The 27,023-nt window shown below is 45.6% G+C and overlaps 1 protein-coding gene and 1 pseudogene across 2 annotated transcripts; one reads left to right on the top strand and one right to left on the bottom strand.

The window, feature by feature from the left end:
- Positions 1 to 141: 141 nt before the first annotated feature.
- Positions 142 to 26,338, bottom strand: KCTD19 (potassium channel tetramerization domain containing 19; the record flags this gene model as incomplete). The annotated part of the gene is made up of 16 exons (XM_081030924.1): positions 142 to 392; positions 1,262 to 1,363; positions 1,692 to 1,846; positions 2,008 to 2,193; positions 3,413 to 4,040; positions 4,461 to 4,575; positions 4,858 to 4,941; positions 5,139 to 5,281; positions 5,725 to 5,828; positions 7,165 to 7,325; positions 8,444 to 8,654; positions 10,480 to 10,611; positions 11,852 to 12,043; positions 12,820 to 12,970; positions 22,349 to 22,645; positions 26,324 to 26,338. The coding sequence occupies 16 exons, from the start codon at positions 26,336 to 26,338 to the stop codon at positions 279 to 281; spliced, it is 2,790 nt and encodes a 929-aa protein (XP_080887050.1). The 3' UTR covers positions 142 to 278.
- On the top strand, positions 14,567 to 15,582 carry LOC308490512 (large ribosomal subunit protein uL24-like; annotated as a pseudogene). The gene has a single exon. The product of its transcript is annotated as a large ribosomal subunit protein uL24-like (transcript).
- Positions 26,339 to 27,023: the final 685 nt, after the last annotated feature.

Here is a 27,023-nt window from a genome sequence, read left to right on the forward strand (position 1 = left end):
AGGCCCAGCACCTTTTTACCTGGGTCAGTTGGGTTATATTGACTCAATGCCTTTAGAATAACTTTCAGTTAGATTTGTTGTTTAAAATTATTTCACTGGTTGTCAGGTCTGTGGCATCTCAGGGAGTCAGGCCTTTGACTTGTGATTTACTCTTTATTTGTTTATAATAAAAAATACACTGATACACACCCTTGGATGGGCACATGCATTCTGGGGACATCACCGGTTCAAATGAGCCTCGGCCGCTGGGGATTTGGGGGGCAGTGTTTTTGGACAGCCTAGCCATCTTGTAAGTATCTACCCAGGATAGAGTAAGAGACAGACCTAGACAGGCCCCTCTGGATGAGCAGGTCCATGCAGCAGCCATATTTCCTGGCGAAAGGCAGTGTGAGCTGGAAGGAAAGGCTAGTTTTATCCCTGATTTCCTGGCCAGTCGCCTACTCTAGCTCTGTGTGGGCAGGGTAAGGTCAGTTATTGGGAACCTTTGATGTTCAAAGGGCTATGGCTAGAGGTGGTTTCCAGGGAACTGAGTAGAATGGCCACCAGGTCAGAAATGTATGTTTTCCCGCCACTATTTTTCTACTTCACCTTTGATAACTTCACCTTTCTAATCAATTAGGCCAGAGGCCTCATAATTTGACACTTGTGCGTTTATGGTGAAAGGTGTTATAAAAACGTACTTGATTACAGAAATACCAGATTAATGAGAAATTAGCCAAATCTTTTTCACCTACAATGTTAAATATAAACTTTGAACCATAAAATTACTTTAAGGAATCAAAATCCAAAAATCCTAGTCATTCCTTTGCCCTTACTGAACATTTTCTTTATAAAAAAGTGTTAAGCAGCTTAAACATGACAGGGATGTACAGAAGTGGTGACATCAGGGTTAAGCAGGTGATGTTGATGTCACCTGTTGAAAAGGTCTGACTCCTGATAGTTTCTCTGATTTCAGCACCCCAAAGTCTTGGGCTCATATGATGTGTCCCCTGAGCGTGGCCAAGGTTGTTAGTGATGAAGGCAAAATCAATATAATTAGAGGAAAACTACAAAAATAAGTAGGCTGAATACTGCTTTTTGACTACTCTAGACTGGGTGATTTCAGCCATCATTTCTCCCTGCCCAGGACAAAGGACCCAAGGTCTAGCTGCCTGTCCTGCCTTCTGGGCAGTGCTGGCCTAGCCCTCTTGCAGCAAGATACACTGTCCATCTGAGGAATCCACATGGTCACCATTCCCGGTGGGGTGCAGGTCGCCCTTACCTCCACCCAGCTGTACAGGCGTTCCTGGGTATGCCGGTCATCCTTGAAGCCAGTGATGGCCAGCAAATCCACCACAAACTGCTTAGGACTGATGTGCAGGGTCTGCCAGGAGAGCCCACTGTCAGCGCTGGGGCAGCTGCCCAACGCACATTTGCTTAGCCCCTCAGAGTGGGGTGCACACAGGGGCTTCCCTGGGCCTGCAGGAGCCACAGGGATCGGGGCTCTTTCACTCCAAGCTGCCTGTTGGCCAAGGCTTGGTCCAGATGAGACTACCCTCTCTTCCTGTCCCTCTTCTTGCCAGCCTTCTGCCCCTGACCGGTTCCCTTTACCTATACCCACCATCTTGGCTTGCTTCCTCTTGCCTTGTACCACTTACTGTGGGACAAGGGGACAGGTGGCGAAGGAACAGGACCTGGCGCTTGTCACATACCCACAGCTGGTTGGCCAGGGAAACCACCTTGGCTGTGATGGCTTTGGGGTCCTTTTGCCTGATGGAATCCAAGATGATGTCAGTCAGGAAGCGGTGACATTTCTGTGCATAAAACATCTCTTCCCAGGATAGAGAGAAACTCAGGAAAGTCACCTCTGTGGAGGAGAGAGTGGATGTGGCCACATCTACCCAAGGCCAGGGCCTGAGAAGCAGCCTGGGGTAAGAGCGAGGGAGACTGTCTCTCTGAAGGACCCTGGATGGGGCTTGGGCATCTCCACAAGGATATGCAGGGCCCGGCCTGGCTCCAGAGCCTCACCGTGGGGGCTGGCTGTGGGCATCGTGCGCCTCAGTTTGTCCATCTGTGTGGTGTAGACGATGCTGTCCTCAAAGAACATGCAGGAGCCATCACTGCCCACCACAGGGGGGTGGCTCACTTTGAGGATGACCCCTGTGCTGTCTACCTCACTGGCTTCAGGCAGAGGCTGCTCAGGGGCAGGGCCTTCTGTGGAAACAACGTGGGGAGGGCGTTCTCCTTAAGTCATTTCAGAGCTCAGCCAGGGAGGGGACCTCTGGTGACAGACCAGTACAGCCAGTCACCCCACCCTTCCAGCAGCTGCTGCCTCCAGCCTCTTGGAAGTGGCACCTTGGGTTGGCAGGGGCCTGTCCTGGCTCTCCTCTCTTCATTGCGCTGTGAACTAAATCCTAAATTTCAGAACTCCAAGAACTCTCCAAATTTCTCTGTTGAGCTAAGATTGGTATAGGGCCAATAATAACTCAGCTGGGGACTGGAAATCTTTATAAAATTATAAAATGAGAGGAGCTTTTTGGGTGAGCCTTTGATGTCTGTCCACTGTGAGAAGTATGCTTGACAGACCAACTTGTGGCTCACAGGCAGGGCCCAAGAAGGCCCCTCCAAGCAAGGCTTGAGCTACAAAAGGGAAGGTGACAGTCGTGTGGGAAGGTGACAGTAGTGTAGGAAGGACTTTGATGGAGCAGAGGAAACAGCCCACAGCCCATTATGGCAATTCTCAGCGCACTTCCCTGCAGCTCTCCACACAACACACCTCTCTCCCGCTCCTCATCCTGTCCACCCCCTTGCAGTCATCCAAGCCAGAAACCTGCCCCTCTTTGGCTGAATCCTTATCCCCATCTTCCCCCAGCTGCCTGGCCTGTTTCCATCTAGAATGACCTCACTGCTTCTAGCACTTCCCCTCCTGCTGCTGCATTTCCTCTGCTCCTGGAGCAAGCTTTCTGAACGCACACCTGACTGCGTGCTCCCTTGTTTAAAATGCTTCAGTGGCTGTCCACTCCCTTTGTGATCAGAACAAAGTGCCGGGTCCTGAACTTAGCCGCAAGACCTGTTCTGATTATTTCTATCTTCGCTCTTATCTCCCATCACTTCTCCATGTGAAGCCTGGACTCCAGCTAGACCAAGGACCTGTTTCCACAAGCCCCGAAGCCTCTCCTTTCCCTGCTGACTCCCCAGCCCCCAGCCTCCTTTGTACTCCTATTACTTCATAGGCACCCCCTTCCTATATGCCTTATGTGGTCTCTTAGCCCCTCAAGCCATGCCACTGTGTTGCTCATATATTTGTGTCTGCTGCTTGACACAGCTGGCATTGGTGAGTGCTGGTTCTAGTCCCCTTTTGTCACTCACTCACTCGGTGGTTTTAGTCAAGGTTTGCCTTTTCTGTTGTAAATGAGAATGGTATGGGACTCACCTCTCTCCTTTGACCTCTGCTTGGCCCAGTCCTTCAGAGTGACAGCTCTTTTCATGGGGAAATATGGCTTAAATGTTGGCTCTGGCCCTTTGTCTTTGGCTCCAGCTCCAGTTCCTGCCTGTGGACCTGGGTCCTTCTCTGAGGCTGTGGAATGACCTTTCCAGGAAACTGAGGTACTGGGCTGGGAAGCAGCCTCACTTCCTGAGGGGAGCTGCAAGGCAGCCTCCTCCAAGGAGCTGCTCCAGGGGCCTGGCAGTGGCTGGAATTCCCACTGCTTGCAATTGACCATGTCCCACTCCCTCACCAGGGAGATGAGTTTTTGCATGGGGGTGACAAGAGGGTCTTTGGTTTCACATTTCTGTGTGAGGTTAACTGTGGTGCACTTCTTCTTGGGGGGACTTTCAGGGTGGGCCCCCCAGTGTCTAGGGTTGGCACATAGGCCAGAACAGTGGGAGTATGTGCTGGGATTGCCTGCCCGCTTGGCACCTTGGCACAGCGACATCTGGGTGGGCTGGGAGTACTGCTCAGCCTCCTCCATCTGGCTGGACCGGGCCAGGGTCCCCTTGGCCTTGTTCCATAGAGTCCTGTCATTGCAGTCTTGGAGGTCCACCGGCACGCAGGCTGTGGTCTGGGGAGGGAGGGACGGAGGGCACAGCAGCTCTGGGCATGTTTGCTTCCACAGTGCAGCCTCCTCCCTCAGATCGAAAACGCTGGCCTCTGAGACGTCACTTGCTCACCCAGAATGATCCCACCCGCCACAGTCAGCCCTGTGATCTTTGCTCAGTCTGAGTGGGGGTGGTGCCAGCCCAGGGACCTCTCACAAGCCAAAGGGACATATTATCAGCCCCAGGCCACAGCAGCCAACACTTCCCTGGGCCTCCTCCTAGGTTCAGAAGCCAGTTACTGTGCTAGGAGCCATCTAGGCCCTGCCCTATCACACAGCTCTGTCTCCCCCCCGCCCCCCCCCCACACATCAGCAGAGCCTGCCCTGAGCCCTGGGGGGGTTCCCTCTGAGGACAGCACCAAACCCAAGAAGGCCGGGCCTTACTTCTTTGGGATCTCTACTGAACTCCACCAGTGACTCTCGCCCTTCTGTCACCACATGCAGCCTCCTGATGGGAAAAGCTGCTTCATTTTCAGATTCCTTCTCCTGGGTCCATGACCTGCACACTCCAAGAAGGGTTGGTTAGTGAGTAGAAGCTTTCACTAGCCCATTGACCAGTTGGTCAGGTTTGCCCTTTGGCTGGGAGTTAACTCTGGACAGCGGGGGAGAAGGGGCTCTTAAACGGTTTTGCTTAGGTCACTGGTCAATCCTGGGGCTCCTCCACCCGCCTTAACCGTAAGGAGAACAGGTCCTATTGGGAGGTGGAACTTAGGACAGAATTCCCGAGAGGAAATTAAAGGACAAACTCCCGAATGTGGTGTCTGGAGCCAAGTTCCCTTACTTGTACGCCTCACATTGGACAAGGGCTTCGGAGAGAGATGGGATGTGGTATTCCTCTACCTCCTGGCAGAAGAGGGGCCATTCCCTGCAAATGACAGGAAGATATGGGACTGGGCAGCAGGGGTGGGACTGTAGGAGGGGCTTAGGCCTCCAGAGCTGCTGCCTTCGACAGCAGTTCACACGTTGGAAATACTATGCCCTCCTCCCTAAAGGCTGCAAACTCAAGTGTCCTTTATCACTGAGGGATGGGGTTTCATCATACAGTTTCCTTCCCTCACTTACTTAAATTCGGATGGTAAAAACAATTTTCCAAGTCTCAGAAAGTTGAGAACATGTCGGAACATTTGCCCATCCGCATGGATCAGCAGGGTCTGTCCGTATGTAATCCAGTACACTCTCTTAGGGTTGGACAGCAGTTCTGGATACTGCAAAGGGTTGGACACCACACTGTCAGTCTGTTAGTTAAAAGTCTAGGTCTTTTGTAAGGGGGCGGGTCAGTCTTCATTTCCCCCTACCATTCTACAGCAGAGGCTTTGGGGTTTCTTGGCCACAGGGAGCCATGGTGGGGAGCAGAACATCGAAGGAGAAGCACATTATCTCTTCTGCAAATTTTGCTGGTCCTTAGACCACCCTCTAGGGATATTTGGGACCCCACCCTCCCACCTGCTCCGTCCAGGCCCCTCAGAGTGGCCTCCTCCCTACTCCCAAACTCCTGAGGGCCTTCCCAGCCTGCTGTTAGAAGAAGAGCAGGGGGAAGGGGCTTGTTCTAAGCAGATGCTGGAGGCTATGTGAGGGTCAGGTGACGAGTTCCAAAGCCGCTCAGCTGCAGAAGCCAACGGGAGAGGAGGGCAGCCTGGGTCAGCAGTACCTTCAGCAGGGTCTGCAGGCTGGTCGCATACCAGTGGCTTCCAACATAAACCTTGACGATCTGTTGCGGGGAATACACAGTGATTTCTGCCGCCCACTCCTCACCTAAGGAAACAATGCAAGGGAACACATCACCGGGCCAGAAGGCAAGTTTCGGTCAAGAGTGTAGCGCATGTAGACTCAGTATCTTCATCAGTCATACTGTGTCTTCTACTCAGAAGCAGCAGAAATCTGACTCCACCTTCTCTGCTGCTCAGGCCTTCCCTGCAGCTCACCGTGCGGTTTCCCAGGTGGTCAGGTGGGGTTGGCATGGCAGCTTGGAGGGTAGGCTGGTGACTCTGGAGGTGGGGAATGTAAACCTCCTGGAATCTCAACCCCAAGGGCACCGCTGCTCTTCCCCTGACCCACCTCTCTCAAGAAAGCTAGACTGAGGTTCCTACATTGCCAGCTGCCTCTGGTTTCTGGCTGGGTGTGTCCTGGGTGTGTAACTTTTCATGTGGCTACTTGGACTGGAGCTAGGAGTCCCTTGGTATGTTTGTGCTTATGTTTTGGCAAATGTCATAGAGCCAGCTCTCATCAATTCACTGTTTCTTCTACAGAGAACAAGCCTCTAGGCATGTCTGGAGAATAGGGCTTTCTTCTGGGAAGATGAACCCATGACATTTCCTGGGGGTGAATAGACTTAGGCTTTGTTGTGATGTTTGGGAACCAGTTTCTAAGGAGCTTTGTGATGAGTGAAGGGTATCTAACTAGAGTATAATTAGATAAGAGATAAGAGGTATATATTAGATTGTGAACTCCGTGAAGAGAAGGACTGGGTTTGTTTTGCTCACTTCTGTACCCCTAGTGTCTACTCAGTCCTGGTATATGGTAGGTGCTTAATAAATGTTGAATGTTGCAGAATGATAGTGAGACAGCATAAACTTGACCTGAAAAATTTTTTGTTAATAAGAGGCTATAAGAAGATGGTGAAAACAATATTAGCTTTGGACTGATTTCAACCCCACCTCAATTATGACCTAACTATATAATTTGAGCAAGTTACCTCCCTGAGCCTCTGCTGAATCTGTTAAATGGACTCAGGGAGAATCTGTTAAATTCTTCCCTGGATAGCAATGAGGACCAAGTGAGTACAGCATAGCAGCACCCAGAGCTGGAGCAGGCATGACTTGGGGACTGTGCGCCCCCACATGGGTCGGTCTGCAGTGTTCAGCCTGTAACGACCCGTCTGTGCTGTTTGAGGCTACTCATAAGGCTTGCGGTGAGGAGGGCTCACTTAACATGAAAGTTTCCCTGTAGGCAGAACCCACAAATGTTGGTCTGTCTGGCTTTCCTTTCCTCTTCCCTCTACAGTTCCTGGCCCTGGCCAGCCTCCTCTTTCCTCTCCTCCTCCAGGCCCTTCCTTGATGCTAAATTCAAAATAAGAAGCTTCCTCATTTACTGAGCACATCCATGGGTTCCAGAGTCCTCGGCTCCAGATGAGTCTTCAGAGCGACCTTTATTGGCTCATAGGTGATGTCCCTCTTGTCCAGGAAGGCACAGAGCTCGTACACCTCAGAAATGGTCTCAGTCAGGGGCAGCCGGCAAGTCCCCAGCCAATTCCTGCCAGAGGAAAGGCCTGTCACAGAGAGCCTCCGCACTGCACCCCAAGGGGGCCAGCCTCTCAACTCTGTGTCTAGAGCGTCTTGCCCCAGCCCTGGCTCAAACTTCTTATTAACATCATTTCCGTGATTTGACTGGAAACCTGGTCATATCTGGTAGGAGGGTAAGCTTGAACACACAGGCTCACCCTTTTGCAGCTGAGCTTGACCTATTTTAGCAAAGTCCTTTAAATTGACAAATTGCAAGCCTCCAGGTCCTGTCTCAGGTTCCAGAAGGCAGGCCAGGGCCCAGCCACATCTTTCCTGCCCCTGTGAGTATCTGCCCACGACATCTCAGCCACTATGTGGCAGGCTGCCAAGGCCTTGGGAGATTACTAACACTCTGCCTGCCCAAGAAAGTCTTAATATCAACCCCCTGCCTCCAAAGGCACTTATTTGTGCCCTCTGTGACATCCGGGGCGGGCCACAAAGGTCCAAAACAACAATATTGAGGTAAGATAGGGTTCAGGGTTGGCTGACCCCCTCCCCAGCGACTCAAGAAAACCCACTTCTATCTTTAATTTGGGTACTAATGTATTTTGTGACCCTGAGAGCTGTCCACTGTGAACCTGTTACCCCTTCTGTAATGTCCTTGCACTAATCGGGACATTCTGAACTCGCCCTTCAAGGCAAAGGCCAGGTATCACCTCCTCTGGGAAGCCTGCCTTGCCTTACTTCTGGGGGACTCACCACTGGCTCTGGCTCCTCTAGGTGTCCAGTGAGCCTCCCAAGGGTGGGGGGAGGACCTTTGGAGGAGGGTCTGCATGGGGGGAGGGGTAGCACAGCACCTTGAGGGGTGTGACTGTAGTCTGGGCACCTCAGACCTAGCACAGCGCTAGAACCAGAGCAACGGTTTGCAGAGAGCAGAAATATGAAAGCTTGGGAACCATTGCATCTTGTCACCAGCGCTCTCCTCTGAGGCTGAGGTTTGGTGGTGGTGGTGGAAGTGGCTAAAATTATAGGTTTGCCCCCAAGGCCGCTCCTTCCCTCTGGCTGATGGGCAGGGTACCAGGTTGGTTCCTAGAGAAAGGTGAAGCCCAGCCTGAGTGGGACTGAACTGTTCCCTGTAGAGAGCCTTACTTGACGTGCTGGAAGAGAACCCCATTCCCTGTGATGTACAGTCTACTTCCGTCCAGCGTGCTCTCAATGCGGAGCTGTCCCAGCGCGGAGTCGGGGTACTTGACGAGCAGACCCAGGGCCATCGTGTACAGTGGCTTCATAGACTCCAGGCCTGCTGTGCGGCCCCCCTTCCCCAGGCTTGGGGGGGGACAGGAGGTCCGGGAACAGCCACCTGTGCCAGGAGAAAGGGGTGACTCCTAGACCCCTTGGGATCATAACTGTATTGGAAGCTTTGGGTCTCGTTCTACTGCTGCCTTGAATTAGTACTAAAGAGGCTTAGAGAGCGCTTAGGGCGTTGCACAGCCCAAATCCGGATCTTCTCAAAATCAGTATAATTTTTCTCATATTCTCAGTCAGGTTGAGAGGTCCAAACTATTTGTTGGGAGGTGGGAAGGAGGGAAGGGCAATTTTGCTGGATCACTAACATTTGAAGTTCAGAAATTTCAGTGCAGCGGCCATCTGAGCCAACCTCTGGGGAATCTCCCTTCGTTCCAGGCTCTGCTTTAACTACTCGTGGGTAAAGTTCAGCAACCATACACAGAAGCTGGAGTGCGTTACGGCTTCCTGGACTCCCAGCTCCTATCACTCCTGGGCAGTTTTCCCCAGGTGGGGTATGTGAGTTGCTGGCTCGTGGGTGGGCCCTTGTTCTCCTGTAGTGGGCACAATGCACAGTCTACAGTGACAACAATGGGCAACTTTCATGGATTATCTCCAACCCTCAGAGCAACACTCCAAGAGGGGTAGTGCCACAGGTGAGGGAGCTCCTGAGAGGCTAATTAAGTACCTTGCCCCAAACTGCAAATCGAGGCAGGGGCAGAGCTGGGATTTGAGGGCAGCTCTGTCCATCTCCAAGGCTACCGGAGCTCTTTCCCTTAGGTATGGTGCTTTATAAAAGGCAAAACCCATGCTCAGTGTGTGTGTGTGAGGAGGGCAAGGGGAGCAGGCTGCTGCATGGCGTACTGAGCCTGCGTACAAACTCATTGCCCTTCCATTTTCACACAGCTCTTGTGGAGCCGGCATCACTCCACCCATCTCTCAGTGACCTGTGGAACAGAACCTGTTCTCTGAGGAACAGAAGCCCTTGAGGGAGGGGTTTGAAGTTACAAGTGTATTGTAAGAACCTGGGACAGGCTCCTGCTGCGGAATGCAACTACCCCCGAATAGGACGGGACTCCATTTGCCTAGGGAGTTGGCTAGCAGAGCTGGGCCTGAAGACAGGGAAAGGCCTATTCCCACGGATAAATGTCTAGTGATGTGCGAACCATACTAGATGTTTTCCGTGCTATACATTCTCAGAATGCCAGCTGAGGCCACACTGAGGTAGCTAGCTCCCTGCAATAGGCACGCTAGCTTCCATGGATGTGTAGGATTTGGGAAACAGGGTGATGAAAAGCAAATGAAAAATGTGAAGGGGGAAGCGAGCTGGAATGAAGTAGGGTCGGGAGCATGAAGGCCTGGACTAGACCAGAGTAAGGAAGTGTCAGGCGTCGACAGAAACAGACACAGCAGCCAGGGGTTTTGAGGTAGGGCACAAGGGAATTTGGTGGTGGGTGGGAAAACGGAAGCACTAGTGGGGAATTTGCCCAAGCATTTCCCACACCTTCCAGCTGTGCCTGGAAAAGAAGGACGGGAGTGGCAGGAAGTTCCCAGTTGTTCACCACTTCCACAAGCAGACCTCGCCTGCCCCTGGGAAGTCTGCCGTCAGGCTCAGCCTCCCTCCCGAGGACATTCTAGCCTGGTTTCCTCACCTAGGTGGGGCTGGGCTACCTATGAGCTACCCACTCTCAGTGGGGAGGCTGAACAGACAGAGGTCACAGAGGATTTCAGGCTGAGATTCCTCGTCTGGTTTCTAAGACAGCTCAAACACCCGCTTCTCTCACCACTTCCCAAAGCCCAAAGTAGTTGTGGGAGGGGAGATGCTTGTTCTTGGCTTTTCCAGCTCTAGCCTGACTGGCCCACAATGTCAAGGGGACGGCAAGTTTCCCCTGGTGACATACCCATGTTCAGCCGGTACAGTCTTACAGCTTCCGTGAGCTCGGGGATTTCCAGAACTTCCACTTCTGCTTCTAACGCATCTATGTTGGAGAAATTATCTGGTAGTATAATCTTCTGTGAGCGAAGAAAATTCACTTAAAAAGCAAAGGAAAACAAAATGAGTTAATGAGGTTATTTCTAATTTAGGTCTAGGCTTTGGCACATTTTTGGTGCTGCAACCTATCCTAGGCTCTCCTTGTTCTGAAACAATTTCTAAACATACCTGGTTAGATTAGCTTTCAATCTGTAGTTTTCAAGGTGACAGACCCCAGATTACTTTGTTTTCCTGTGTTTGAGTCCATGGGTGTGGCCTCCCATGGCCTGGCCTGGGGCTCCCACGCCAGGCCCAGCTGGTGAGCACACTGGCCCTGGGACTTACCCTACGAGTCTTGACCCAAAGCAGGCCATTCCAAAAGAGGGAGTTGTCTTGCCGCTTAGAGAAGAAGGGCCCAGCCGAGCCTGGCTGGCAGGTGACACTTGCAGTTTGTCCCTGCCTGGATGGCAAGGAGGGAGGCAGAGATGGAGCCAACGCTAATGTCCTGTGTGAATCAACTGGGAGATTCAGAAGCACATCACAGACAACTTTCCAGGTAACCATGAACATGAATGGCTGGGGTTCCAGAGAGTTGGACCCCTAGTACAACTTGGGTGTTTCCTGCCCTCTTCATCCAGGAAGCAGTAGTATCTTAGAATCAGAGAGGTCACTCAGTTCACACCCGACCAGAGCTTGTCCTGGGACAGGTGGCCGAAGGAAGGCTCTCTTCTGTCCAAGACTGAAGAGCTCATCCCTCCTTAGGCCACTGGCTGAAGTGGACAATTCTACAATGATTCTGGGGAACCTTTCACCATCTCCCCTCCTTTCCTTGTATTCTGAGTTTAGCGGAAGTGAAAGCAGGTGGGGACCATCCTTTGAAACAACCCTATTTCCTATTTAGGGTGAGAGGAACTGAGGCCTGGAGCTGAATTAGATACATAAGGGCAGAACTAGAAGAGTAGCTGACCTTGGAGTCCAGCTCAGAGCCTTGCCCTTCATACCAACTCTCCGTGGCCTCTGACACCACTGCAGGTAGTTTCCAGTGCTGTCTTTATACCCAGGGCACCCCAAAGTGAACAAGGAATAACACAGCCCTGAAGCTAGTGGAGTCTAATGCTGGAACTCTGCCTGCATCTGGGAAGGCTCTGTCATGCCTCCACCACCTATGCCCAGGGAAGCCCCTGAAGCCCTAAGCACCAACCGGGGCCTCGGGGAGTATGGATGGGGAGGGGTGGATGGGTCCTGTCGCCTGCCCCCCTCCTCCCACCCCTGTCCTCCACACCCCAGGATAGAACAATCACCAATGAAGCGGAACTCGCTGCACTCGCATTCAATCAGAGCCACAGTCTCAGCCAGCCACAGCAGGTTGTCTTCAGTCACCAGGCTTGGATACTTGGCCACTAGGTCTAGGGGCAGGAAGCAGTAGTGCACTTCCTCTTCCGTGTCTAACAGTGGTGTGTCCATGAGCCCCAAAGGGGCCTTATCATGTAGGCCTGGAGGAGAATGTGCAGAGGGGTGTTACCACCTCCTAGAGGCCAGGGTTCTTAGAGGCCACCATGGCTCTCACTGACCCAGGGGCCCCAGACAAAGCTGGAAAGATTCACCCTGGAGATGGGCCCTGCCAGGTGCCTCCTTCCTCTCTCTTTTTAGAGGTAACCCTAAGGTATGGCAGGAGTGTGGTGGGGAGCCGGGCATGGAAATCTGTTTTTTCTAGTGAAGGGCAGTGTGACATGTTATGAAATTTTGGCTTATGTACCCAAAGTCATTAAATTCACATTGGTTACCTATTTGGTTCTTTCTAATTGATCAAACCAACCACTGTGACCTAGAGGCAAAATAGATCCTTTGACTCTTTTGGAGGCCCAACACCCATCCATCGTGAATGGATGTTCTAGTGTCCCAGAGAAGCCAATCTATGCTGCAAGTCACCCATTAGACAGTGATCGTTTGGGAACATTCCTTGTGTGGTGGTTAGAGGTGATTTGAAAAGATGGTGGAGTTCCCTGACTACTCAGAGAGGTAGAAGGTAGGCCAGCCTTGCCCAAGTGAAAAAAATACACAAAGGAATGAACATGGAGGAAGATGTTTGATTCCAGTGGGTAAGAAGCATGAAGAGGGCATGTGGCAGAGTATAAGATGAACAGAGATGACAGTGAGGTAGAGAAATCTTCCAGAACTAGCTCAGAAATCAGGAAGGAAGCCACTCCTGTTAGGATGAGGAGAAGGGAAGCAGGTGTGGGTTTCAGGAAGGGTCAGCCTGTGATTATACCTGTGAAGGCTGGGCTTTTTATAGGAAATTCTGAGGGTTTGCTGATACATTTCCATGTTCGCCAGTAGTTCAGAGACGCTCTCTCAGCAACAGGTATGTCTGCAGGCCGCACACGTAGATGGTGCTTCCCTTCCTTCAGGTTATCTAGAGTCTGTCAGATAAAGAAGATTACTGTTTTGAAAATCCTAAACTAAGTAACTACCAATTCGAGGGTGAAATACCAGGAAAAATACTATGTGACTTACTTTGGTAAAGTGTTTTGAAATAAATTGAATCAATCACACAAAAATGTAAAACTTAGGTCTATAATATGAGATGCTGATATTCAAAATCTCAATGACTGTTTCTCTTCTGACATCTGAAACATTTTTAGGGGTTATAATTTTATGTTGATTAATAGAAATTTATCTTACACAATCTTAAGAGTAACTTATATTTAACTATGAAAAACTTGAGAGTTTTGACTATCATTTCCCATCAAGAGTTCAAAAATCTTTTTTGACTTGTTATAATTGTTGTGGCTGGCTGGTTGTTTGTGCTCATCCTAACCTTGGAACATGGTCTAAGCAGGGAATGGAGGTGACATAGGGTACCACACTTTTCAAAGGGCTTTCACTCGTTCGCTCATTTACCCTGACACAGCTCTGGCAGATAGACATGATGAGTGTTTGCATTCCCATGTTGCTGATGAGGCGGTTGTGGTCAAAGGATCTGTGATTTGCACAAGCAGTCTTTCAAGTCCAGCGCTTCCCTGTGGGCGAGGCTGGAGTGGAGCATCCCAGGTAGGTAGGGCCGAAGCCCGGAACACAGGGTGGGCGGATGTCTTCATGCTGTCTGCACTGAGGGACCCATTCTCCCGCAAAGGTCCTGCCCAGGGGGCAGATTAACATAACACCAAGCCCATGTTTTCTGTCCCTACCTTAGAAGAAAACTGAATTTTCCTAAGAAATTTTTAGAGATAGCTGGAAAAGTCATCCTGTAAAGGCAACACATGACCAAATTTTTTTCTCTAACAGCCTCATGATGGACAGAATACCTCAGATTCAGTATCAAACTAATAAACGAATCTGCTTCTAATTCCTAGCCACCCAGGGGCTGCTCATGGGAATCCCAAGCTTTGAGAAGAGCTCTCTGGTGGCCATGGCTATAAACTGCACCCACAGGACTGCTTAAGTTCTGCCAAAGGAGGGAACCATCATCAGAATCTTCCCCACTTTGGGCAGTTGGTGGACTTGTGGAAAGACTGCACAATGGTGGGGTATGGGGGCTTGCTTTCCTTGGGGTATTGAGCAATGGGGAAAAACAGTGAGTGTGTGAAACAGCAGAAGAGATTCTGTCATTCACTTGAGAAATGTTTGTGTATCATCACCAGGGCAACAGTCTGACCCCGTGCCTTGAACTGAAGGAGATTTCAGCTTCGGAAAAGACATGAAAAGCTGAGAAAAGACATTAAAGCCAACAATTCATATATACAGAGATAAGAGCCAGCAGGGTCATGAAGTTTCAGGACCTCCAGGAATCCTGGGATTTCTTTCCACAGCATTAGAAGGGGATCCAAGCCTTCTCTTCCCTGTTTGCTCAGGATTGCACACCACTTTAGCTTCTATGTCAAGATGTCAGATATCCAGATGAGGGAAATCTGTGAGAGATGGGTTTTTGTATGAGGGGGTAGTTGGCCTCGGGCAAAGAGGAATACAAATGAGGTGACTGAGAGGCTGAAACAGATTCTGCATCAGTGGATGGCAGGATTATTGAGTTAAGGTGAAGGATAAGATGCTGATCTGTGGCCATTGCTTAAGTGCCAGCAGCCAAAATGAAGTTCAACCCCTTTGTGCCTTCTGACTGGAGCAAGAACCGTAAAAGGCATTTTAAAGCACCGTCCCACGTTCGCAGGAAGATTATGTTGTTTCTTTTTGAAGAGCTGAGACAGAAGTACAATATTCGACCCATGCCCATCCTAAAGGATGATGGTGTTCAGGTGTTCAGAACACTACGAAGGGCAGCAAACTGGCAAAGTAGTTCAGGTTTACAGGAAGAAATACGTCATCTACGTTGAGCGAGTGTGGTGGGAGAAGGCTAATGGCACGTTCACCCCATAAGGTAAGGTTATCACTAGACTAAAGCCGGACAAAGACTGCAAAAAGATCCTTGAACGTAAAGCCAAATCTTACCAAGTAGGAAAGGAAAAGGGCAAATATAAGGAAGAAACATTTGAGAAGATGTAGGAATAAAGTAATTTTACACACAGCTTTCATTAAAAACTATTAAAATAATCATAAAAAAGATAGGTATAATATCCTGGCAATATTTGTGCTGATAAGTGGGACAAAGCAATGAAAACAGTGACAACGCACGGGAGGCACAGGACAGGAAGGGGGGTGGTCCAGTAGGCAGAGATATGTCCTGAGTTACTGGCCTATCTCTGTGCCTTGAATGTGGCCTTCAGGTGTATGGAGGTTGAGGGAGTGAGGGAACTGAGTCTAGAGCAGTCAACAAGAGCCAGAGAGTGAAGGGTTCTGCAAACTGGGCTGAGGAGTTTGATTTATCCCCTAGTTAAGATAAGCCACTGAAGGATTGGAAACAGGAACTGACTCGACTGATAAGTCAGAGCATCTCCACACATTCAGCCAACAAGACCTATGACTCCATCTCCTGTTCTCAGCTCCACTCATTCTCTCCTTTCCCTTCCCAGAGCCTCCCTTGTCCCCAGGCCCTCTCCACACGTACAAGTGAGTCCAAACCACTCCCCATCTTTAAAAACTCCAGTGCTCCCCATTGTCTATGGGATCAAGTCCAAAGTCTCCTTAGCATTTTACAGAAGGTCCTTCACAGTCAATGGAGGCAGCAGGATATACACAAAAAGCAAAGCACGAGGGCCTTGAACTCAGACAGACTGGGCTTTGAGTCTTGACTGTCACTTAAGAGCTAACATTTATTGCCCAGGCACTTTTAAACTGAATCCGCATAACGTCCCCTGACCCACAAAGTAGGCTCTGGTGTTATCAGTCCCTTTCAGTAAATGGGAAACAAGGCCCAGGAAGAGAAACAGCATTCGGTGCCCCAAGTAAGTGGAGAGGCTAGGAATGGAACCTAGGACTCCAAAGCCCATGTTCTTAACCACTGCTCTTAACCAGCTGCTTCCCACTTGTTTCTTAACCTCTCCAAGCCTCAGGCTCCTTACAGGCAAAGTGGAAATAGTGAAATCTGGAAGGTATTGTTGTAGAGATTAAAGGAAATAATATAAATGTAAATTTCTTTTCTCTTAGTGGTCAGGTCCCAAACTACCTTTCCAGCTTCATCTTCCACAATTCTTTCATTCCCACCCCATGATCAGTGACATTAAACTCCATAAAATTCCAAAGACTCCCATGTTCTATGATGCCTCCTCTACTTTATGTATGCTGTTCGCTCTGCCCAGAGTACTTCTCTCTTCCCTTCTCTGCCTAAAGAGCCTAGAGCCTCCCCCAGCCAGAGAGGGTCACCTTCTGTCTTTGTTCCCCATTTGAGAGGTAAGAAAAGTGTGCTTATTAAACATCCAAGTGGTAAGGAGGCAGCTGGGTGTATAGGTCTGAAATTCATAGGAGCAGTCAGGTGGAGAGATATATTTGGGAGTCATCAAATCTGGTATGTAAATCCTGGGTGCATAGGAATGTCGTATCTTGTTCACAGGGGAAATTCAAAGTAGTCGTTACACGTCCGTACCTTAACATCACAGTGCTTCCTAGAACTTTCTGTGTAATTTGGGAAAGCCCCTTTGCCTAAATGTAACTGCTCCAGGCCTCTCACACGCTGTCAGCCTGGTTGGGAGTCTTGGCTGCTACTTCAGAGTGTTAAGTTTCCCTTCAGGGTCACTCACAAGAGTTTGAGGTTTCATGGCAGACTGTCAATTCCCTTTTACTTGCCCTCTGGAAATCCACTGAGGAGTAGTATGCTCAAAACAGTATATAAACCAATGATCATAGCTGTGTTCCAACAAAACTTTGTTAATTGACATTTGTATTTCATATAAATTTTATGTGCCACCATATATGTATTTTAACCACCTAAAAATGTAAAAACCATTCTTAGCTCACAGGCTATACAAAAAAGATAGTGACCTGGATTTGGTCCATGAGGCTATAGTTTGCTGACTCCCAGCTAATGTGAATAAATTACACATTATATATAAATGATAAAATTAACATTTAAATTGTACAGTTCAATAGTTTTTCATATGTTCACAGAGTTGTACAACCATCACCACAATCTTATTCAATACCCTAAAAAGAAACCCTGCGCCCATTAAGAGTCACTACCCATTCCTGCTCACCCTACCCTCCCCACCCTGTACCGCAGCCCTAGGCAACCACTAATCTATTTTCTGTCCCTATACCTTTGCCTATTCTGCACATTTTAATAAATAGAATCATATAATAAATGGTCCGTTGTGTCTGGATTCTTTCACTTAATATAATATTTCAAAGTTCATCCTTGTTACATGTATCAGTACTTCATTCCTTTTTATTGACAAATAGTATTCCATTGTATGGATACACATTGTATTCATCAACTGATGAACATAGGGTTGTTTCCACTTTGGGGCTATTCTGAATAATGCTGCTATGGACATTTGTCTGCAAGTATTTTTGTGGACATAGGTTTTAATTTCTCTTTGTATATATCTAAGAGTAGCACTGCTAGGTCATATGGTAACTCCATGTTTAACTTTCTGAGGAACTTCCAGACTGTCTCTCAAAGCGGCCATACAAATTTACTTTCCCATCAGCAGTGTATGAGGGTTCCAGTTTCTCCACAGCCTTGCCAACACCTGCCTTTTTGATGATAGGTATCCTGAAGGCTGTGAAGTTGTATCTCATTGTGGCTTTGATTTGCATTTCGTTGCTGGCTAATGATGTTGAGCATCTTTTCATGTGCTTAGTGCCCATTTGTGGATCTTCTTTGGAGAAATGTCTGATCAACTCCTCTGCTCATTTTTTAAAATTCTTTTTTCTTTTTGCTGTTCCATTTGGGTGTTTTCTGCTACCCTGTCTTCCAAATTGTTGATTTGATCCTCTGCTTCCTCTAGGCTGCTGGTGATTCCTTCTAATGCATTCTTCATTTCAGTTACTGTATTCTTCACTTCTGACTGGTTCTTTTTTATGGTTTCTATGTCCTTTTTTTATGCTTCCTATCTCTTTGTTGAAGTTCTCACTGAGTTCCTTGAACATCCTTATAACCATTGTTTTGAACTCTTGCTTCCATTCATTTAGTTCTTCTTCTGGAGTTTTTTCCTGTTCTTTTATTTGGGACTCATTTGTTTCCTCATTTTTGCTGCTCCCCGAGAAAGAGCCTCGGGCATTGGGGGGATTTGGGTGGTGCAGGGTTCCAGTGAGTTAGCAGGATGAAGCAGCAGAGCTCATCAGACCAATCAGATTCAGATTTGGCTGTAAGTTGAGGGGGAGGGTTTAACACATTAAAGATGGCAGCTGCCTGCCTGGCTGCATGGGAGAAGAACACCAAATGGAAAATGGCAACTGTCCTCCAGCCCTGGCCTCGAAGCCACACACGTCAGTCTGCTCCCCATATGCCTCTGACGGCCCCCGAGTCACCGTGCCTCTGCTGGACCCCAAGGTGAGTGCCTGTGAGCGAGTGAGTCTGTGCGTGGGTCATTTAAGAGGACGTCTGGGTTTCCTGCAGCCCTCGTTCCCACCCAGATGGCAGGTTTTCACAGCCATATGGGGGCTCTTCTGGGGAGCCTGGAGAGTGGCTGGGGTCCTTTGCTCCTCCGTGGGGAACCTCAGCGGCCGAGGTATCCCTCCCTATTTTCAACTGCCCCATGGAGGTTTGGGACCAGCCTAGTTCGAATTTCTGCCCCTCCTACCAGTCTCCACATGGCTTCCACTTTATATCCTTAGTTATAAAACGTCTGTTCAGCCAGACTTCACATGGTTCTCCAGGTTGATTGTTCTGTAATTTAGATGTGATTTTAATGTGTTCATGAAAGGAAGCAAGCACGGTGTTTATCTACTCCACCATCTTGGATCTCCTCCCTTTGCTCATTTTTAAATTTGCTTATCTTTTTGTTTAGTTGTAAGAGTTCTTTACATATTCTGGATATAAGTCCTTTATCAGATTATGTCATTTGCAAATATTTTGTTCTATTCTGTGGGTTGTCTTTTCACTTTCTTGATGAACAATAATAGTTTTTAGTTTTGGTGAAGTCTAATTTATATATTTTTTCTTCGGTTGCTTGTGTTTTTGTTGTTGTACCTGAGAAACCATTGTTTAACTTAAGGTCCAGTGATCTTTTTAAAACTCAAATTTGATCAGTTTACTTCTTTCTTCAGACACCTCCAAAAGCTACCTGTGACACTTAGAATAAATCCTGTGTCTTCAGTGTGGCGGGCCTATAAGACTCTGCAACATCTGGCCCTGGTTTCCTCCGACCTCGTTATCTACCTTTGCCATCTCCCTACCTCTCATTGCACCTGACAATGGCTTCCGAGTGTGCTTCTTCCAAGCCACTCTAACTCAAGGCATTTATGTTTGCTGTTACTTATGTCTGGAAGCTCTTTCCCCAGACATCTACATGACTTGTCCCTTTTACATTCAGGTTTCTGCTCAAATGTTGCCTTGCCAGTGAGGCCTGCCCTGACCACTCTTTCTAAAGGAGTAGCTTACACGGCTTCAGTCACTTGCTATCTCCTTATCACATATTTACTATACATATTACTACACATCTGTACATTAAAAAAAACAGATGTAAATGTTTTATTCTTTCAAGTAAATTCCAGTACTACAAGGGTGGTGACTGATAGAATAAATAAAAACTACACTCACAAAAAGAAAATTCCATAAACACATTCTGAAACCCCAAGAAGTCCTAGAATACAGAAATGCCCTCCTCTTTCACTATTACAAATGAAGTATTGCTCCGTTTTTCATAGCACTTACCTCTACCTGACATTACGTGGCTATCTGGCTCATTCCTAGATCTCCAGTGCCTAGCCTCTCATTGGTGCTCAATTCACAATAAACGTTACATTTAGAATCAAGACAATAATAGGTATGGAGTATGTCCTTTGGAGGCCAAAGCTACACGCTGGGGGGAGGTGGGATGGACAAGTAGAGTGGGGGGCAGGAGAGATAAAGGGTAGGGATGTGGGGGGATAAGGAGGGGTGGAGAGTAGGGCAACAGTGTGAACCCAGTTGCCTGACCTCCAGAAGCCTCCCATCTCATTGTACTTGTTGGTTCCTTCTACTTGGCTTTCTAATAAGGCTTACTATGTTACTAATAATCCTGAGTAGGGTATACCATCTGTTGAGTGCATAGAAACTACAGTTAGTGGGAGGTAAAGTCTCATTTTTTATTGTTAGGGGCTAAGTCTGAAGGACTCTCCAGTAAGGAGTCCTAACAGTTTAGATAGAGCAGTTTAGATATGCGCCGTCTAATATGGTAGCCATTAGCCACAAGAGGCTATTGAGTACTTGAAATGTGATGGTTGAAAACTGAAATGTGCTATAAGTGTAAAACACACATCAGATTTGAAGATTTAGTACAGGAAAAGAATGTAAAATGATATCAATTAAAAATATTGATTAGATATTGAAATGATAGTATTTTAAATATATTGGGTTAAATAAAATATATTATTAAAATCAATGTAACCTTTGTAATTTTTTAAAATGTGGCTACTAGAAAATTTAAAATTACGTATGTGGCTCACATTATATTTTTATTGGATCATCCCCCTTTCCCCTTAAAATTTATAGGAATAATGCCTGGTACCCAGAATGTTTTCAATAAATACTGGCTGAATGTATTATGATGGGCTGCTTGAGAAGTCTTTAAACTAAGAATTGGCAAACTCCATTTTCTCCAAGCAAAGTGTGTATATTTAGGCAGGTACTTGAGTACCTGGACAGGCCTTAGAAGGGGGGAAAATGATGGAAACATACGAAGCTGCTGATTTGCTTGAGACAGCTGTTCATTCTCCAGCTGTATTTACATTCTGCTTCAATGAATAAATACTACTTCGGTTGTGCCAGCCTAAATGTTTATTTCTTTGAAAACACCATTTCCAAAACATAAGTACTTGTTTTACAGTCTGTTTTAGGAAGGCAGATCTTTATGATTCTTCAAATACTTCTACCACTCAGACAACTTGCAACTTTGGAACTGGGCCAACTGATTGGCCTCTGAGTGGTTACTCCCATTTAGAAGCTGCTTCACAGTTGTATTTTGTTTCAATTTTGGGGAAGTGAGGACAGCTTGATAACTGTTTGTATAATCGGTTTGTGTGTTTTTTTAATGGTTTTTTAAAAAAATTACCTTTGTCTCTTTGATTTTCTGCAATGAACAAGTGATTCTCTCCTTTTCCCCACAAAATGGTGCCGTGGTATACAGTCATCAGCAATGCTGACATGCCAGGCCATATATGTAATATTGAAATCACTTGCAAGCAATTCTAGTACTCTGTTCCTGGGGTAGTTGAAAAAATTTTTACTTCAGGTGGGTAGTAAAAATAAAAATAAAAAGAAAAAAGAAAAAGAAAAGACTACTACAATAATTTGCACTGGAATATATTAAGAGTTTTGATTTCCAAATATATATTCACTTTTAAGCGAAAACATTGAATTATTTAGCCAGGAGGGTCCATAAAAACATGCATTCTGAAATGTTCTTACTCCTATATGACACAGACATGTATGATCAGGTGTTTTCAAAGAGGTGTTGGGGCGGCACAGTCGGTAGGGCACTGAGCTGCACCATGGCTTGTTGGGTCAGTGCTTGGGGTGATGGAGTAAACAATACCTGGCTCAGAGAGTGGGATTAATATGGAGCATGGCCAATGGTCCTTTCCAATCATAATATTTAGTTTTTCCAGCTTAAAAAAAAATCATTTTCAAAAACTAAGAATAAGCTACTTAAGCCATAGAAATGATTTCTGTAGTTTGGAGAAAAATTGGGAAAGAAAGTAACATTCTTTGGTGATGCTTTAATGGTATATAAGCAAAGGTATTTAAAGCTCTTAAAAACGAGAAAACAGGAAGTCTTGGAAAGCAGAGAAGTGAAGACAAAGGAAAGATTCTGCAGTTTGAAGAATGTTTTGCTTTGCTGTAACTGAAGGTTGTAGACCTAACAGGCATAGTGAGAAGTAATATTCTTGATGAATCTTTTAGATTTTAAATCTCAGAACACAGCGTGTATAACAAACATTATACCTAAAGTTTTCACCTTCTAAAATTCAACAACAAAAACAGAAGTAGTTTAAAATAGGATTTCCAAGAGTCAAGGACACCCTCTCAGGGGGTGGTAAATCCCATCCTGGGTTCCTAGTGGCTGCTGATGTAAATTGGGCATAGTCAGGAATGAAATCCTTTATTCAGAACATGCATTCCCAGTGTATTGTTTATTACTTTAACTCACTAATCACACTTCCCTATTAAGAGGGTCATCTCAGCAACCAACATATAAAAGGACAGAACACTGAGTGATGTAAAGCCTGTGTTTACTGATCACCATTCCGGGAAGACAAGAGTATCTTACCTGCAGCAAAGGCATCAGCTGCAAACCCAGTGCTTGTTCATAGAGCAAGTTCAACTCTGCACAACTGGAGAAGGAGAGTTTGGAGGTGTAGAGGTAATAGTGCACGTGCCTAAATGTGAAACCATCTCTGTCGATGAATAGCCTCTGGCTTTCTGAAGAGGTCAAGGCTGAAGCCTCTTTCCACAACAGGGAGTCTGGGAACTGAGCGAGTTTGCTTCTGGGAACTGAGAAATGCCAGCCCCCAACATTAAAATGAAACAAATCCTCGGCCGATTCATGGGGCATGCCAGGCTCCTCCTAAAGGGGGAATGAAAAGAGTTAAGCGAGAAAAAGAAATAAAAAGCATACATATTAAAAATAAAGAAGTAAAACTATCTCAATTTGCACATGATGTGATTTTTGCATATAGAAAATCCTAAGGAATTCACTAAAAAATTATTAGAATGAGTTCAAGGTGGATCAATATAAAAAAATCAACTGTATTTTTATACGCTAGCAATGATAAATCCAAAAATAAAATTAAGAAAACAATTTCATTCACAATTGTATCAAAACGAACAAAATATTTAGGACTAAATTTAACAAAAGAAGAGTAATGCTTTACTCTGAAAACTTAAAAACGTGTTGAAAGAAATTTAAAAGACCTAAATAAATGGTAAAATATCCCATGTTCATGGATTAGAAGACTTAATATTGTTAAAATGGCAATACTCCCCAAATTGATCTATAGATTGAACACAATCCCTATGAAAATTCCAGATGCCTTTTTTTGCAAAAATTGACAAACCGATGTTAACATTCATATGGAAATACAAGAGACCCAGAATAGTCAAAACAATCTTGAAAAAGAAAAACAAAATTTGAGGATTTACATTTCCCACTTTCAAAAATTACAACAAAGCTATAGTAATAAATATGACATGCTACTGGCATAAGAATAGACACATGAAGAAGTGGAATAGAATTGAGAGTCCAGAAATAAACCATTACATTTGTGGTTAATTGAATTTTGACAAGGGAGCCAATACAATTCAATGAATGGGTAAAGAATAGCCTTTAAAAAAAAATGGTGCTGGTACAAGTGGACATCCACATGCAAGAAAAAAAAAAAAGAAGAAGAAGAAAAAGAAGAAGAAGTTGAATCCCTACCTTACAGCATACACAAAAATTAACACCAAGTGGATCATAAACCAAAATATGAGAGCTAAAAATAAAAAACCCTCAGAAGAATAAAAAGTCTTCATGACCGACCTTCAGTGCATAGCTTCCCAAAGAGAGTACTTCGAAGGTGACCACAATGATATTCAGCAATGAGATATGTAACACTTTTTCTAGGATGAGTTTGTGAACTTAATTGTCCGACCTCGTACATTTTATTGGCACCCCCGCTACTAGGGCAATTCACAAATATATACAAGGGTAGAGACAACAGAATAATTGGATTAGGCAATGCCTTCTTAGATAAGCTACCAAAAGCACAAGTATAACAAACAAACAAATAAATAAACTTCATCAAAATTAAAATCTTTTGTGCTTCAAAGGACACCATCAAAAAAGTAAAAAGACAACCTACAGAATAGAACAAAATATTTGTAAATTGTAGATCTGATAAGAAACTTATATTTAGACTATATAAAGAACTCTTACAACTCAACAATAAAAAAGATGAATAACCAAATTTAAAGTGGGTAAAGAATCTAAGTAGACATTTCTCCAAAGAAGATACACAAATGGCCAATAACACATGTAAAGATACTTAACATCATTAGCCATCAGGGAAATGCACAAAACTCACATGAGGTAGCACTTTACACCCACTGAATCAAAACAATGGATAATAACAAGTGTTGGCAAAGATTGGAGAAATTGGAACTCTCATATCCTGCTGGAGGGAGTGTAAAATGGTACAGCTGCTCTAGAAAAGAGTTTGGTAGTTCTTCAAAATGTTAAACATGGCCCAACAATTCCACTTCTAGGTATAAACTCAAGAAAAATGAAAACCTATGTCCACACAAAAACTCGTAGACAAATGTCCATAGAAGCATTATTCATAATAGCCAAAATTAGAAACAACAAAAATATCCATCAACTGATGAATGAACAAATGTAGTATATCTATACAATGAAATGTCATTTATCAATAAAAAGGAATGAAGTACTGATATATGTTACAACATGGATGGAACCTTAAAACATTATGCTAAGTGAAAGAAGCCAGACACAAAAGACCACATATTATATGATTCCATCTGTAAGTAATGTACAGAATAGTTACACTTATAAAGATTGTAGATTAGTGGTTGCCTAGAGCTAGAGAGGCTGGGCGACGGAATTGGAAGTGACCAGTAATAGGAATGGAATTTCTTTTTGGGATGATGAAAATGTTCTAAAATTGATTGTGGTGTTGGTTGCACAACTCTGTGAATATACTAAAAACCGTTAAATTGTACACTTTAAAATGGTAAATTGTAAGTACATGAATTACATCTTAATAAAACTATTTTAAAAAGAGAAAGTTATGATGAGGTGGGGACGTGTAGGACTTTCTTGGAATCATACCTGTACAGACATTATAATACTAGGGCCATGGCAGGAGAGCTGAATGCTGTGGGTTCCTTTTTATATACACAAAGGCAAAGATAATTAATCCTCCTCCGCTCATTGTTAAAAGTTCAAGGTTATCTCTTCATAAGTGAATTATTTATTTTGCTTCAAGATGACCTAGCTTATCAACACTATAGAAAAGTATAAAGCCATCAAACATACAAACCACCCGTATCAGATTTTAAAATAAGCACTCAAGGATCACTACTCTTAAAAAAAAAATTAAGATCACTACTCTTAATTAAAAATTAAATAGTGTATAAAATTGTACCTAAGAAGGGACCATAAAACAATATTGAATTCTAGGTAAACATTATGCTTGCTGAAGTGACTGGGGTGTAATATACCGATACTGTAACTTATTTTGAAATGCATTGAAAAATAAGATGGATACAGGGATATGTGATAAAACAAATATAGCAAACTATTCATAGTAGGATCTAGGTGTTGGGTGCATAGTGCTCACTCTAGAACTCTTTCAACCTTTCTGCATGTTTCAAAATTTTCATTAAAATATTGGTGGGGGGAAAGATTGTTAAAGTTAGAGGTGGTTGCTCAAGAGAGGAAAAGCCCACTTTTCCAACAAAAACTCACATCTCCAATTTTGACAGCCGAGGAAAGAAAATAAATGTATGCAAAAAAGAAGGGGATGAGGTTCGTTTATAATATAAACCTGGTCTAAATAATCAGATATAAAGAAGAGCAATCATGTATGCCATGTTTGAGTCCAGAAGAGTTAAAGGGGACATGAAGAGAAAGATTACAAATTGTAAAATGGTATCATGACTCACAGAAGCAGAATTGGAAAAACCCATCTAATGAGCTAATCTAGGCTTTTGAGTCCTGACCCTTCTAAACATGGTTAAGACTGAACATGACCAGCTGAGAGTGACTACCCTGTTTCCCCGAAAATACGACCTAGCTGGATAATCAGCTCTAATGTGTCCTTTGGAGCAAAAATTAATATAAGACCATGTCTATTATATTATGCTATGTGATGTGCTGTGATGTGATATGATATGATATGATACCCAGTCTTATAGTAAAATAAGACCGGGTCTTATATTAATTTTTGCTCCAAAAGACGCATTAGAGTTAAGTGTCTGGCTAAGTCTTATTTTCGTGGAAACATGAGAGCCCCATCTAGACCAGAAAGCATAAAGATGCAAGGACTCTTGATTTTGCTTTCTGTTTTCTTTAAAGGTGACGAGCTGTTTGACAACTCAGTGAAAATGCTCCAAGTGTGCAGATTTTGGCTGCCAAAGAAAACCTGCTCTTTGAAGGTGAGCCACAGTTCTGGTTTTAGTTCTTTACTATTAAGAATAGGGTATGACAAGGGGTTCTTGGTTCAAGAGTTTGCCTTCTTCTTACAGGCACATGCCCCATCCGCAAGTGGGCTCTCAAAGGGTGCCTGCTGTAGTGAGGGTAAAGGGTTAAGGATGTGGCTGTTCTTTCCAGAGTTTTCTTCCTAAAGACTGCTCAGAGGCTGGTTAGTGCAGAACTGTCCCAGCCTGGGGAGAGCCGTTAATCACAGCAACGTAGTACTTGAAGGACAAAGCGACTGCAGGAAATGGGTTAGCTCTAGTATAGTCATCCACATCCCATCCCAAAGAGCATCTCTTTTCTACACTGATCCCTCTCCCCCAAATCAATCTGTAGAACTAAAACCACCTCATGATCGTAAGACAGGACTTCAACGTCTCAGAGCCCAGTTCCCCAACGTTGCCCATCATGCCTCCGAGAGCGCCCCCGCCCCAACCCCATTCACCTGCCTGCGCACCCCCTTGCCTCAGAGTCAACATCCACAGCACTGAGATGTTAGGACCTGCACCCAGTCAAGAGGCACACCCCCACTCATCAGACCCCAAATCCTCAGAGTTAGCACACTTCATCCCTCAAAGCAGGAGCATTCTTCCAATTCCTCAGACCTTTCAAATCTGGGGCCATATCCCCCCAACATGTCCCAGAGCCAGGTCCCTAACCCCATAGCCCTAATCTCGGCCACACTGCCCCTCTAATTCGCTGTTTTAGTGGTTAGGGACCGCCAGGGCGCACTCCATACCATTGTCCG

The sequence above is a fragment of the Rhinolophus hipposideros genome, assembly GCF_964194185.1.
Source record: "Rhinolophus hipposideros genome assembly, chromosome: 21".
Classification (NCBI taxonomy): Eukaryota; Metazoa; Chordata; class Mammalia; order Chiroptera; family Rhinolophidae; genus Rhinolophus; species Rhinolophus hipposideros.